Source organism: Chenopodium quinoa, unplaced genomic scaffold (assembly GCF_001683475.1).
Source record: "Chenopodium quinoa cultivar QQ74 unplaced genomic scaffold, ASM168347v1, whole genome shotgun sequence".
NCBI lineage: Eukaryota > Viridiplantae > Streptophyta > Magnoliopsida > Caryophyllales > Amaranthaceae > Chenopodium > Chenopodium quinoa.
Window position 1 is genome coordinate 4,026,487 of NW_018742205.1, and position 13,717 is coordinate 4,040,203.

The 13,717-nt window shown below is 33.4% G+C and overlaps 1 protein-coding gene across 1 annotated transcript; it reads right to left on the reverse strand.

Moving 5' to 3' along the window:
• Nucleotides 1-4,653: 4,653 nt before the first annotated feature.
• On the reverse strand, nucleotides 4,654-9,554 carry LOC110729745 (protein ORANGE-LIKE, chloroplastic-like). The gene is made up of 8 exons (XM_021909533.1): nucleotides 9,250-9,554; nucleotides 8,648-8,765; nucleotides 8,396-8,515; nucleotides 8,089-8,175; nucleotides 7,309-7,385; nucleotides 7,001-7,128; nucleotides 6,258-6,394; nucleotides 4,654-4,970 (listed from the first exon to the last, which is right to left on the reverse strand). The coding sequence occupies exons 1-8, from the start codon at nucleotides 9,420-9,422 to the stop codon at nucleotides 4,893-4,895; spliced, it is 918 nt and encodes a 305-aa protein (XP_021765225.1). The 5' UTR covers nucleotides 9,423-9,554; the 3' UTR covers nucleotides 4,654-4,892.
• Nucleotides 9,555-13,717: the final 4,163 nt, after the last annotated feature.

Here is a 13,717-nt window from a genome sequence, read left to right on the forward strand (position 1 = left end):
GGGGTGGTTGGCAGGGAGCAGAGTTTTTTTTTTTTAATTTTAATTTTTCAGTTTTTTAATTTTTAATTTTAATTATTGATTTTTCTGTTTTTTCTTAATTTATTTAATTTAATTTATTTATTTTAATTTTTTGAAGCAATTAACAAGTGATACGTGTCTTAAAATAAAAAAATTTAATCCTTGCATCAGGTTACCGGTTTTTGGGATTGAAGAATGAAAGCCCATATCAAAGTTGGAATTATTGCAATATTCCAAAGTTGGGATTAATAAAATGAAATTGTGCAAAGTTGGGATTAATAAATGCAATTTTTCCTAATTTAATTAACAGCTCTTATTTTGTCAACCTCCATTTAGAACGATCACTTGCTACCAAAACTAATCTTCACTTTATTTTTAAAGCCTCCATTCTTTATTTGAGTGATTTCGACACATTTGATAACCTAATTCCGCTTGATTATCCGTTTAAGAATCGTGATAATTGCGGTTTTGGTGTGGTGGGATCATGTAATGGATTGCTTTGTCTCCAGAGTTATGATTTTCAACAGCCCCTTATAATTTACAACCCAACCACTCAAACCTATGCAATAGTCCCGTCGTTGCCTATAAGCCCGCCATTTAGTTATCCTCGTTCGATTTTCAATTTTGGTTTCGGTTATGAAAGCATCTCTCGGGACTATAGATGTGTGAGGATTATTCGGAATTTTAATGTGGAAATGAGATCTATTGAGAGTGATGTTATGGTTTATAGCTTGAAGAATGGTTCATGGAGAAAGGCGGCTAGTGCTAATGTTCCTTTTGATTTTGATTACCGTTATGGGAGATGTGTCTTTCTTAATGATGCCATCCATTGGGATGGCGGTTTAAGTGAGAATGAAGCTAAAGAACCACGGCCTATTGTTGCCTTTAATTTAAGGGATGAACGTTTTAGTACACTGCCAATTCCTAATGTTGATTCCATGGACCTTGTTCAAATGTTCGTGGGAGTACTTGATGGTAGTTTGTGTCTTTCTGTTAGCGGGCTGAATAGTGATACTGATTTGTGGGTAATGAAAGAGTATGGTGCAGCTGGATCTTGGATCAAGTTATTTTCCATTGCCAAGCTCAATGGTTACGAGGGAGTGGACAGACTTATTTGTTATTCGATGAGCTTAAAGAAATTGTTTGTGCATCTTACTTATCTGCGGGTTGCTTCTGTAGATTTGGATACAATGGAAATCAGCAATGTGAAGGTAGTTAATTTTCCTGGATGCACAGATGCCCATGTTTGTGTAGAGAACCTTCTTATGTTACGAAGATAGGAATGCTAACTTTTTATTTGGTTGAAGAGGAACATCTTATGAAAAAGAAGGGATCGAATAAGAAACACAAGATGAACTTTCAATTATTCATTATTTGTTCCTAGAAATGAAATATTTAGTATTCTCATTGTAAAACTTAATTTTGAAAGTGTTACGGTGAAGCCTGATTTGTGAAAGAGATTATTCTGCTGTATCAAATTTTGTTATAAGCAATTGTGTGAACGTACTTTGTTACAATCGGTCATTTGACAGATTAACAAACAAGCTGGTATTGTACAACTTTATCTTACAAGTACAAAGGCAAGGACACATTACCTGAAACCAAGCCATCATATACAAAGGTATGATTACCTGAAGACATCCCGCTTGGTTTCTGTAATCATAGTATCATACCCAAGGTACTGGAAACGCGATTGGAGAAATCATTCAGGGAAGGGGACAACGCACCCTAGCAACCCTTAGCACTCGATTTACAGGCAACGCCAGGAGTGGCAGGAGATGCCTTTGGAATGTCAACCACACTAAATATATTTTATGTACAGGTCACTTGTCAAGGGCATATGCTCAATAATATACTGTTGGAGCTTGAAGCAATCCACGACAGCCTGGAAGACTGGGTAAAATAATCAAGAATAAAGGGGAGTGGAGCGTTACTCGGCTCCAACAACTTTCTCTCTCTTCAATTCATGGTATAATTCTTCTCTCACGTAAATTGTCATCCAAATCTTCCTTTACTCTTATATTCCAGATTTTCTGGTAATCTCTTTCCCTCTTAGTTTCTCTTACTTTGAATTTCTATGTTCGTTTAAATCATCTTAACCATAGATTTGTCTTTTTACGATTAACTTTTATTTCGCGGGCATTACCTAGAGAATTGAGGGTGTTGTTCAACATTTCCTTAGTCTAATTTGAATTGCATTACATGAATATGCCTTTCCCTGTAGAATTAATTGTTGATATTCTGTTACGATTGCCTGCAAAATCTCTGTTACGATTCAAGATTGTGTGCAAGCTATGGTATAATTTGATTAACAGCTCTGATTTTGTCGACCTCCACTTAAGAACGATCACTTGCCACCAAAGACCTCCACTTAGAACGATCACTTGCCACCAAAACTAATCGTCACTTCGTTTACCAAAATCGCAGCCTTTATTTGAGTGATTTCGACACATTTCATAACCCGATTCCCCTTGTTTATCCGTTTAAGAGCCGTACCCTTGGTGCTAATTGCAGTTTTGATGGGGTGGTATCGTGTAATGGATTGCTTTGTCTCCAGAGTTAGGAAAATTTCACTTTTGCTTCCAGCAAAATACACGTATTTCACTTTTACTACTGGAGAAAATTTTGATTTTATTTTATTACCATACAAAAACAAGTTTGTTAAAAATTGCTACCACTTAATGGAATCCATTAGGGTTCCGTTTAGTTTATTCAAAAAAAAAATTAAAATGTTTAAAAAAAAAAAGAAAAACCCAGCCACCACCTTCAATTGCCAGTCCCCTCCCATCAGCCGCCCTCCCCCGTCCCCCCTACCGGCGCCCAATGCGTCGCCCGGCGCCGGTGACTCCAATCCCCCTCCCTTTCCTCCACCTACGCTGCCCACCCCCCTCCCTTATCCCCTTCTCGCTGCCCCAACCCCCCACCCCGAAACCGGAAAACAATCCTCCCTCCCCATCCCCCCACCGGAATCGGCACCCCTCTCCTTCCCCCACCCTGAATCGACCCCTCTCCCCTTCCCCCACCCAAAACAGCCACCCCTAACCCTTAAACACCAGCCCGACACCACCATAAACGAAACCCTAAATCCTGTGTAGGGTGGTTTCGGACCGGTGGTTTAGGGTTAGAGGTGCTGGTTTTTGGTGCTAGGGAGTGGGGCGACTTGTTCGAAGGGAGGAGCAGCAGCAGTAGCGGCGCATTTTGGTGGTGTTGCGAGAGGTTGAAGGTGAGTAATGGTGGTGTGGTAGGAAGAGCTGTCGTGGGTAGTTAAGAGGAGTAAGGGATGGTATGGTGGCTGAAAGGTCGGGTGGGAAGATGTACCGAGCGCAAGCAGTAAAAGGGGAGGGGTGGCTGATGGGGAGGGGCTAGGCTTTTTTAATTTTTTTTTTCTGGTGGTTAGGTTTTTTTTTATTATTAAATAAATAAATTAATAATTATTTTTTGGTGGCTGACGGGGAGGTAGTTAGGGCGGCTGAGAAGGGAGGGGTGGCCACAAGGTGACAGTGAGGGTGGCTGGATCTCATTAACAGAAATAGTAACTGAAAGTGTTAAGTGGTAGTGAAATTTAACTTATGTGATTTTAGGTGGTAGCAAAATAAAATAAAATTTTTGATGGGTAGCAAAAGTGAAATAGGGGTGTTTGAGTGGTAGCAAAAGTGAAATTTTTTCCAAAGTTAGGATTCTCAACATCCCCTTGTAATTTACAACCCAACCACTCAAACCTATTTAACAATCCCGTTGTTGCCTGTAAGCCCGCCATATAGTTATCCTCGATCGAAGTTCAATTATGGGTTCGGTTATGAAAGCATCTCTTGGGACTATAGGTGTGTGAGGATTATTCGGAATAGATGAGCTCTATCGAGAGTGATGTTATGGTTTATAGTTTGAAGAATAATTCATGGAGAAAGGCGGCTAGTCCTAGTGTTCCTTACGATTTTTATTACCATCTTAAGTGTTGTGTCTTTCTTAATGATGCCTCCATTGGAATGGCGGTATAATTAATGAACTCACTGAAGCGTTAGAACCACGGCCTATTGTTGCCTTTTAATTTAAGGGATGAACGTTTTAGTACTCTGCCAATGCCTTGTTTTGATTCCACGGACAATGTTCACATGTTCCTGGGATTACTTGATGGTAGCTTGTGTCTTTCTGTCAGCGCGTTTAATATTGGCACCAGTTTTTGGGTAATGAAAGAATATGGCGCAGCTGGATCTTGGACCAAGTTATTTTCCATTCCCAAGTTCTATGGTTACGCGGGAATGGACAGACCTATTAGTTATTCGATGAGCTTAAAGGAAGTGTTTGTGCATCTTTCTTTTTCGCTGGTTGCTACTGTTGATTTGGATACAATGGAAATTAGCATTGTGAAGCAGTGCGGAAATGCCCATGTTTGTGTACAGAACCTTCTTATGTTATGAAGATAGGAATGCTAACTTTTTTTTGGTTGAAGAGGAACATCTCATGAAAAAGAAGGGATCGAAAAAGAAACACAAGGTGAACATCATTCAATTATTTGTTCATAGCAGTATTAAACTTGTTTTAGCCTTAGCTATTATGTTATCGTTGTTTCTATAGAAATTTGTAATCATCATTGTAAAACTCTGCTGAAATGTTGAGAAAATGTCAGTGCAGCCTGAATTGAGAAAGAGTGTTATTTCAGCTGCTGTATCAAATTTTCTTTTCAAGTAATTGTGTGAACATGCTTTGTTACAACCAGTCGTTTGATAGGTTAACAAAAAAAAAATTGGTGTCATACAACCAAATCTTACACACTGGTATACACTTTTGGGTTACTACAGCACTTTTATAAATTACAAGTGCTCATTAAAAGACAACACCAATCGGATAGTCCTAAACACCTGCATTAATGTCCCATCTTAGTCGAATGGTTCTATTCGGAGATCATGTTCACTTGCCATTATCATCCCAGTACAAAGGCAAGTAGGACACATTACCTGAAGTCAAAAAAGGATTCATATACATTAATATCCAGCCAAATGATGAACTTGATGTGGTCAATATTATAAGCATCTGATAAAACCTGAGAATTTCCTATATATACATGTATCAATGTTAAACAAAGAGAAAAAATTTACAACCCTTGTTGATACAAAGCTAGCATAAGAACTAGGTTCATGGCATAGGCCCTCCACTTTACGCGAGGAAATTAAGCTGCTAAATGCAACCAAAAAAGTTTAAATGCTTGTTTCAGACCAGAACCAAGAAGCAGATGGCTAATGTGCCACAAATCAAGCCTCATCATGCCTTTAGGCGTTTCTTATTAGGTAGTATTTCTTTGGATAGTACTTGTTTCAGACCAGTTTAGCATGATGCTGGAGGAAGCAACCTTATTAGGTAGTATTTCTTTGGATAGTAATGAAATTGGCTTGGACAAGGCCTTGCTCTCCACCCCCCCCCCCCCCCCCCAAAAAAAAAAAAAAAATCCTTGGACCACTTGTAATTCAACCATTTGCCAGTGGGTGGTGGACACTAGAGTTATTTACTTTGGTGGTGGTGTACTGGTGTTGGTGAGGTGGTTGGTGAAGGAAAAGGGGAATTATTTTTTTTAAAAAAAGGGTGGTTTTAAGAGATCATGTGCCCCTCACGTGACCAAGTCAATGCCGGAATGCAAGGTCAAAGGTCGGAATTCAGCATAAAGTGTGTTCTCGCAAAAAAATAATAAAAAATTAAGGCGTTCTTATAAAAAGAAATTTATAAGCTAGTTTCTTACAAAAACAAAAAGTGTTTTATAAGGAGGTTTTTGGCAAATTTTTCTAGATTATAATGTATAGTATAAATTAGAATAGTCGAATTGTGTTTCCAAGCAAATTCACCTATTATAAGATATAGGGTCAACAGGACACACTCTCTGCCATTGCTGGGTGAAGCCGTGGACACCAGTGCTCCTTACATATAGCAGGGTGGCAGTATCATTAGGCACTGGAGTAATGTTATTGTTATAGCATTGTTTACTGTCAAAAAATTTCAACGTGGTTGCTATCTTGTACAAATTCAGACAATCTCAAATTCTCAAGGAAAAAGTTAAGGGAAAAAAAGAAGGTAACAACATATGAAGAAAATACATTAATTGAACATGACATAAGCAGACTATGAAAACAAGTCACAATGGAAGTGGGTTAGATCAATCAAGATTTGAGAAGGGAAATGTTACGAATGTCTCGTGTTGCTACACGTAGCAAAATAATACAATTCCAATCACAAGATTCTAAAGAATTGTATACCTTTCCAACACCTGAACAATTTGAACACCTTTGTGTAGTTGGCACTCGCAAGGGGCGATTGTAATCACCGTTTATTGAAATTGGTTCTGTCCTTAAGCACACACCACTAGAAGAACATCGAGCACAGGCCAGATACCCTGAAAAAGAAATACGCAAACATGAAATGACAAAGCAAGACAGATAATGAATTACTTCAGAAAGATGAAAATTTTAATTCTGAATGATGCCGTGCAACAATGAGACCAAGCAAGATTGACATTAGACATGTCTGAAAATGAGGAATACAAACACACTAGTAACATATCCTGAATAGCAAAGCATTTCAATTTTTAAGACTTTCCTTTACCATTATACTCAGCACAATAACCTTCATAAGTAGTAATTCACATACACTCCTTCAGTTACAATCAACCAACCATAAGTCCACAATTCAACACAAGAAAGACTTAACCATAGCATACCAAAGGTGATAACAATATCAGTAAACAAATTCTCATGATGCCTAGATTAGAAAAAGGGATACAGGAAGTTCTAAGATAAAAAAAGATTAAGAAAAAGATTAAAGTTATCTGATAGAATAGGAGGCATCACCATTGCAATCTTATCAAAATGTATATTTTCCAAGTTAGACAGTTTGTTGCTGTGTATTAGGAATCAGGGGAAAGTGGGACAGTGGGTAACCAGTCAAAAATGCTGTATGAGAGAGCAGAAATTCAATGTTTCAAGAATAAGTTAACATGTACCAGATCCACGGCAATATTTGCATCTTTTCTTCTCTTGTTGTTCCACATTGTTAACTTCAATCAACATCAAAGCTGAAATAACTCCAACAGCCCCACCAGCAAAAGATGCCACTATGGGATCGACTTGACTGAAATTGGTGATCAAAATGGAAGTACAAATGTCACTGATAGTAGTTTAACAAAACACAACGTTGATAATATATCCTTGGCTCTGAAGAAATTAAACTCTCTTGACATAATGAATCAACTGAAAGTCATTTGCGTGATCTTTAAGCTTATAAAGAATATAGCATTGTTTCTTATCATACCTCAGTTGAAGTGGCAAATGCAAGCTGCGAACGAAGTCTTCATAAGACATGCCCCCTATACCTAATTTTAATTCCAGCTGCAAAATAAAGAAGATTCAGATTTTATACAAACCATTCAGCAAGTAATCCATAGTAAAACTGTAAAGAAATAAGTCTCCTTTGTCCTTTCCAAGCCAGAGACAATTACAAGTCTCCATGGTTAAAATTGGTGAAGTAAAAAACTGATATCTCACAAGGTCAAGTATGCTCTATGTTTCCAAATCTACATTGATGATTAAACACCTCTCCCTTCATATAGAAATTTATACAGAGCCAGCTAGCCAGTGAAAAAAAGATCGAGAACTAAAAAAATTATCAACATATCACCAAACTCAAGAAGTAATTAAGAGTTCTGCAACCGGCCAAAAAATCATTCAACAAGCCTATGAATTAGGACTTAGTTGAAGCATTTTCCTCACAGGACAGAGTAATCCGAAGAACAAAATCAGTTTGATAGTGTGTTCCAGAAGACCAGAATTTAAAATTTGTGATTAGCATGAGTTAAATAAATTTTATTTGATTTTTCTGTTTTAACATTGATTTAAGTTGAAAGTACTTAAGTGACTGGGTGAGCCTCATAAGCATGCAACTTGATACCAGACATTATTCAATGGAATAATTGCTGTATAGCTTACAGTGTTTTGATTATAAGTAAAAGGAATAACATATCTTTCAATATTATCCAACCTTTCAAGAGAGCACTTGTGAAAAGAATAAAACGAGAAAACGGCATAAGCTTACAGATGGAGCAATAAGGCCACCAAAGACAATGATCCCTGCTATAAATGAAAAGCTCGTCAAGTATAGTTTCTTCAATGATTTTGGAGTCTGCATTATGAAACTCAAATCGTTAACATCAGGAAGCTTAGGGAGAATTGATAATATTGAAGAGTCACACTTTATAAGAACAGAATAAAGATTCATCCAAGATATAACTTGTTCAATCTAATTACTTTATCCTCCCTAAGAAGAAACTAAACTTACATTTTGTTACATTGTGAAATACAAGTAAAAAAATTAGCAATGCCTGTTTCCTCACAAGACTTACCACATGAGGAAGGAAGGGAATAGATGAAGGAATCTCAGGCATTTCATTTGCCTCATCTATATTACCCTCATGAGTAGCTTTCATCCCCTTGAGACGTTGTTGTATCCTTAGTCTCCTTACCTATAATCACATATAATTGGAATTCAATACAACAGTTTTACTTGATACTATCAGTACCAAAGAGAAACAAGCAATGGGGGTTCAATGTGTAACATTGAACAAACCCATGTACAATTTAGCTATAAATTTCACCTCCTCCATGAGAAGAAATATTTTATTGCGCCTACTCCGTATATTATCTTGAATCTCCTGTGACTGCATTTGTACAAAGTTCTGGATCGTCTCGGGTCCCTCTATGATGCAAAAGTTTCTGCACAACATGATTACTACAATATAAGGAACCCTATACTTACACTAAGTACTCCCACTTTACAAGTGAGATGGTATCGAATTCCAACAACAATTTTAATAAACATCATAAAATCCAATGCCAATGTCAACAAATATCACAAAATCCAATAAAAATTTCAAAATTCATTGACAATTTGATTAAACCTTAGCAATCAGCAATTGACAGTTTAAACCCACCAACAATTTATGGATTTTAGAACAAACCCTTTTCCTACAAATGCTGTAACAGCTACAATTACTACTCTATCAAATTGAGGACTCAAACATCATAAAATTCATAATACCCACTACAATTATCATTCACATTATAAAATTATGAGCTCAAATCAAATTACCCTTTTCCCAAATCATTGAGATTATAGCATATACCAACAAATTAAACCATCAATTTCTAAATTCAGACTAAAAAATAGCAAGAAATTTTAAGGGATAAAGAGCAGAACCCGGAAGAGTTGTCGCCGACAGGTAACGAGTCAAAGGAGTCTTTAGAAGAAGAAGATGATGAAGAGCAAGTAATACGAAGGAGCTTGGGAGTGGAGAAACAATGGTGTTTGAATATAGAGTTAGAAGGGATGGTAATGAAGGAAGAAGGATGAAGAGAGAGAAAACACTCCATTTCTGAGATCACAACACACCGCCTTTACTTTTGCTGAAGCTGCTGCTCTAATCCTATACTCCCTGGCGCATACAGACAACAACAGGATGTTGGAGCCACGGAGGGAGAGAGAGGGAATTAGTTACGGAATCCCTATATCGGACAGAAATTATCATTAATCTATAAGAAAAAAATATGGTTTTTTTAGACTATACCCCCATGTTATTGAGTTTTTAAGGTGTGCTCTTACTTTTTCAAAATTACAAGATGTACCCTCCAATTTAAGGTGTTTATTCAACCGTACCCTATAACGTTACTCCAACGTTAGTAGTTGTGTTCACGGTTTATTACCACACTTTGGAGAGAAATTTCACTCCCAAATTGGGTTAGAGTTATATAAGTAGGCTAACATTTAGCATTTTTTCCAAATTTTCTCATCTATTTTTTCTTCTTTCTTCTAAAAGCAACCATTGATATGTCAAGCTCTCGGTGTATTTATTGTTCTTTTTTCTCATCCGCTTCTTATTACTACCTATTTATTTACAATTGTTAACGTCGAGTTTACGTCAGAGGGTACGGTTGATTAAACAATTTAAGTTGGATGGCACAACTTGTAATATTGAAAAGGCATGGGCACACCTTAGAAACTCAACAATCTTGAGGGCATGGCTTAGAAAAACCCAAAAAAATATAATTAAGTGAAATTTTAAAGAATTTGCCTTAATGTCTATTGTTAGAATCTCACATTTTATAATCTTTTGCATAAATAGAGTTGAAATCATTTACAATACATTTTATGACATGTTTTAGAGACTAGAGAGCTCCCTTCGTAGGCTAATAATGAAACGCTAAACGTCGCCCTCGAATATTCAAGTAACACGCGCATTTATAACTTAAAATACGTTCTACCCTTGTTATAAAACTAATCAAATTTAACTCAAATATTTTGACGAGTTAGTATTATATACTCCTGGATCATGTACTCCATACCAATTATGATTGAGTTATTTTGCCTAAACCTCATGTTATTTTGCTTAAATCTTGTGTTATTTTGCTAAAACAGTATGTTATTATTTACTTCAACAACATGTATAAAAAAACAGCATGCAAGAATGAAATAACATGTACTTATTTAAATATAACATATATATAAATTGAAATAATAAGAAGTTCATATCAAAATAACATATATACAAATTGAAATAATAAGAAGTTCATATCAAAATAACATGAATTTTATAACTTGGAGTACAGTAAAAGGATCGATGTTAATATAAAAAAAAGCATACAAGTATAAAATAACATGTACTTATTTCATAATAACATATATATAAATTAAAATAATAAGAAGTTAATATCAAAATAATATAAATTTTATAAACCTGGAGTACCTTGTTTATGGTACTCCAGGAGTAACATAGAAATTGCGTATTATGACTGTCCTCTCTCGTGGTCACCAGCCACCAATGACCACCGATCAACCACCATAACTTTCAAATCAACCAAATAATTCCAATTTTACAAAATCAATAATCTAATATATATAAATAAAGTAGGCATTTTTCGAGAGCATTCGGCGTGCCACATAAGCAAAGGTATTATTTCGACCAATTAAAAATTAGATTTGTATTTTATTTTAGAAATAATAAATTCACTCGCCACCTAAGAAAAAGTGACGAATGAGATTTAAGAATTTTGCCACGTAGTTAAAACAACGAATAGTGATTTATTAGGATTTAATTTATTTAAAAAACTAAAAATTAATTTTTAAAAAATCATCTTTAGATATAGGATTTATATATCTAAGATAAATCTTGATAGTGTTTATGATAAGAAATAAAAAATATTCCTTAATAATAAATAAATTAAAATTTGTGATGCATACCATTATAAATTGACGCATCCTACAACACCAACAAAATTTCTTATCAATACAAAACCAAATCAAGCGAATTTTGTGTCATTTTTAGTCATCAATGGCTAAGTAATTCTTAGCTTAATTTTTAAAAATCCATGTTTAAATGTATATTTGTGATTATTGCTTACATTGTGTTTAATTGGAATACTTAACGATTATATGTTGATGTTTTGTTCTCTAAATTTTGTTTTTACACGCAGATTTGATTTAATCAGAGAATTAGATTCGAGCAAAAATGATTGGGAAATCAAAGTATGAGTTTCTCGCTTGATGGTCCTATTGGATGAGAAGGTATTATATCTTTATTAATTGTTTACATTTATTAAAAAATTTTATAAACCTTTGTAGTTTATATTATTTAATTTTATGATTAGAAATTTTTTTTTGTGATTTAGGTAGCTTAATCAAGTCATCAAATTAACTTAATTTTGATTACATTCATACCTCAATTAAAGCCAACTTTGTACAACTCGTCCAAAATTAATTGAAAGAAAATTTTACTCAATTAAATACTTTTCATTCGTTACAAATAAGAAGCAATATTGCACGCATTGTCAGTGACAACAAAATAATGATTCAATTTTCCAAAATACCGTTGTTCGGGCGATTAGGGACGATGAAAAAATTCCAATGCACAGATTTGATTTTGTACAATTACAATTTTTAGATCAATTTCACAACAATTTTTCACTTCCTGATAAATATATTAATTTATTTTATAAGACTATAACAATTAATTTTATATAATTTATTTTTTTTGCTAACATGTTTAATTTATCCACTTTTATTAGATGGAAGAGATATGGGTGTGAACGAAGTTAGTGATTCTATTGAAATAGAAGATAAATAGTATACATGTTTTTATTATTTTTTATCATTTCTATTTTTTAAAAAACAACTAATAATGATTTAAATTATTCAAAAAATGAAAAAAAAATTATCTTTTCACATTAAAGATTTTAACCTAATATGTAATCAATAAAATATCATATTTACAATTTTTTTTAGATATCATATTTACAATTTATTCATATTATTAAATTCAGTTGTCATATAACTAACAACAACGAATAAAATACAAAACAACAATAAAAAAGTCGCATAATAAATTACATTAAAAAAATAAAATTATACTTTTGTAGTAGGAAATAACACTTTAATTAAATTATTATGTGTTTTTTTCGTCTAAAATTATTAAATAGTAAAATAAATCAAATAATTATATATATATATATATATATATATAAACTTAGAGTCTATAGGAAAATATCTTTTCTTGAGATTTATGTATGAAAAAAAACGTGCATCGCTACCTAGATAAAAGTAACGAATTAGATTTGATATATCTAAAATTTTAATGCCACATAAATTATAATCCACGAATTAAATTATTTTATTGAAAAAGAAGTAAAAATATAGGAAAAGATAAATTTATTAATTCAATACTACGAGTATAAGAAATCCAAAAAAAAATATACTTAAAAATATTTAAATGATAAACGCTTATAATAAAGTTTGAAACCTATCATATAAGATAAATTTTGATAGTATTTATGATAAGAAATACAAATTGTTCGTTAATTATAATTAAATTAAAATTTGTGATACCTACTATTATAAATTGACACATCATACAACACAAACAAAATTTTGTATCAATAAAAAACTCCATCAAGAGAATTTTGTGTTAGTATTTTTGTGTTAATTTTGGTCATCAATGGTCGGATAATTTTTAGCTTAATTTTTAAAATCCTATGTTTAAATTAGTATTTCTAATTATTACTTACATTGTATTAATTGGGGATACTCAACGATTATATGTTTATGTTTTATTTACTAAATGTTTTTTTACATGCAGATCTAACACATCATACGGCACAAATAAAATTTCGTATCAATACAATACCCCATCAAGCGAATTTTGTGTTAGTAATTTTGTGTTAGTTTTAATTTAGGTCATCAATGTCCGGATAATTTTTAAAATCTTATGTAAATTTATATTTGTTATTATTAGTTACATTGTATTTATTTAGGATACTTAACAATTATTTGTTTATATAATGGAATACGATTAGATGTTGTATACTTAATATATGGATGACTTTGGTTATTTTAAAAGATGATAAAAATATTCCAATGCATAGATTTGATTTTATACCGCAACAATTTTTCATTTATTGGTAAATATATTGGTTTATTTTATATAAATGTAATGATTTAATTTATATCAATTTCAGTTTGGCTAACATTTTTATTCATTGATGTAGTAGGTTGGTTGTGGACGAGGTTGGTATTCTATCGAAATAAAAGATATGGTAAAACAATGAATAATGATTTAGGATTTAAATTATTTAAAATTTATCCTTTCACAGTAAAGTTTTTATATAACGGAAAAAAT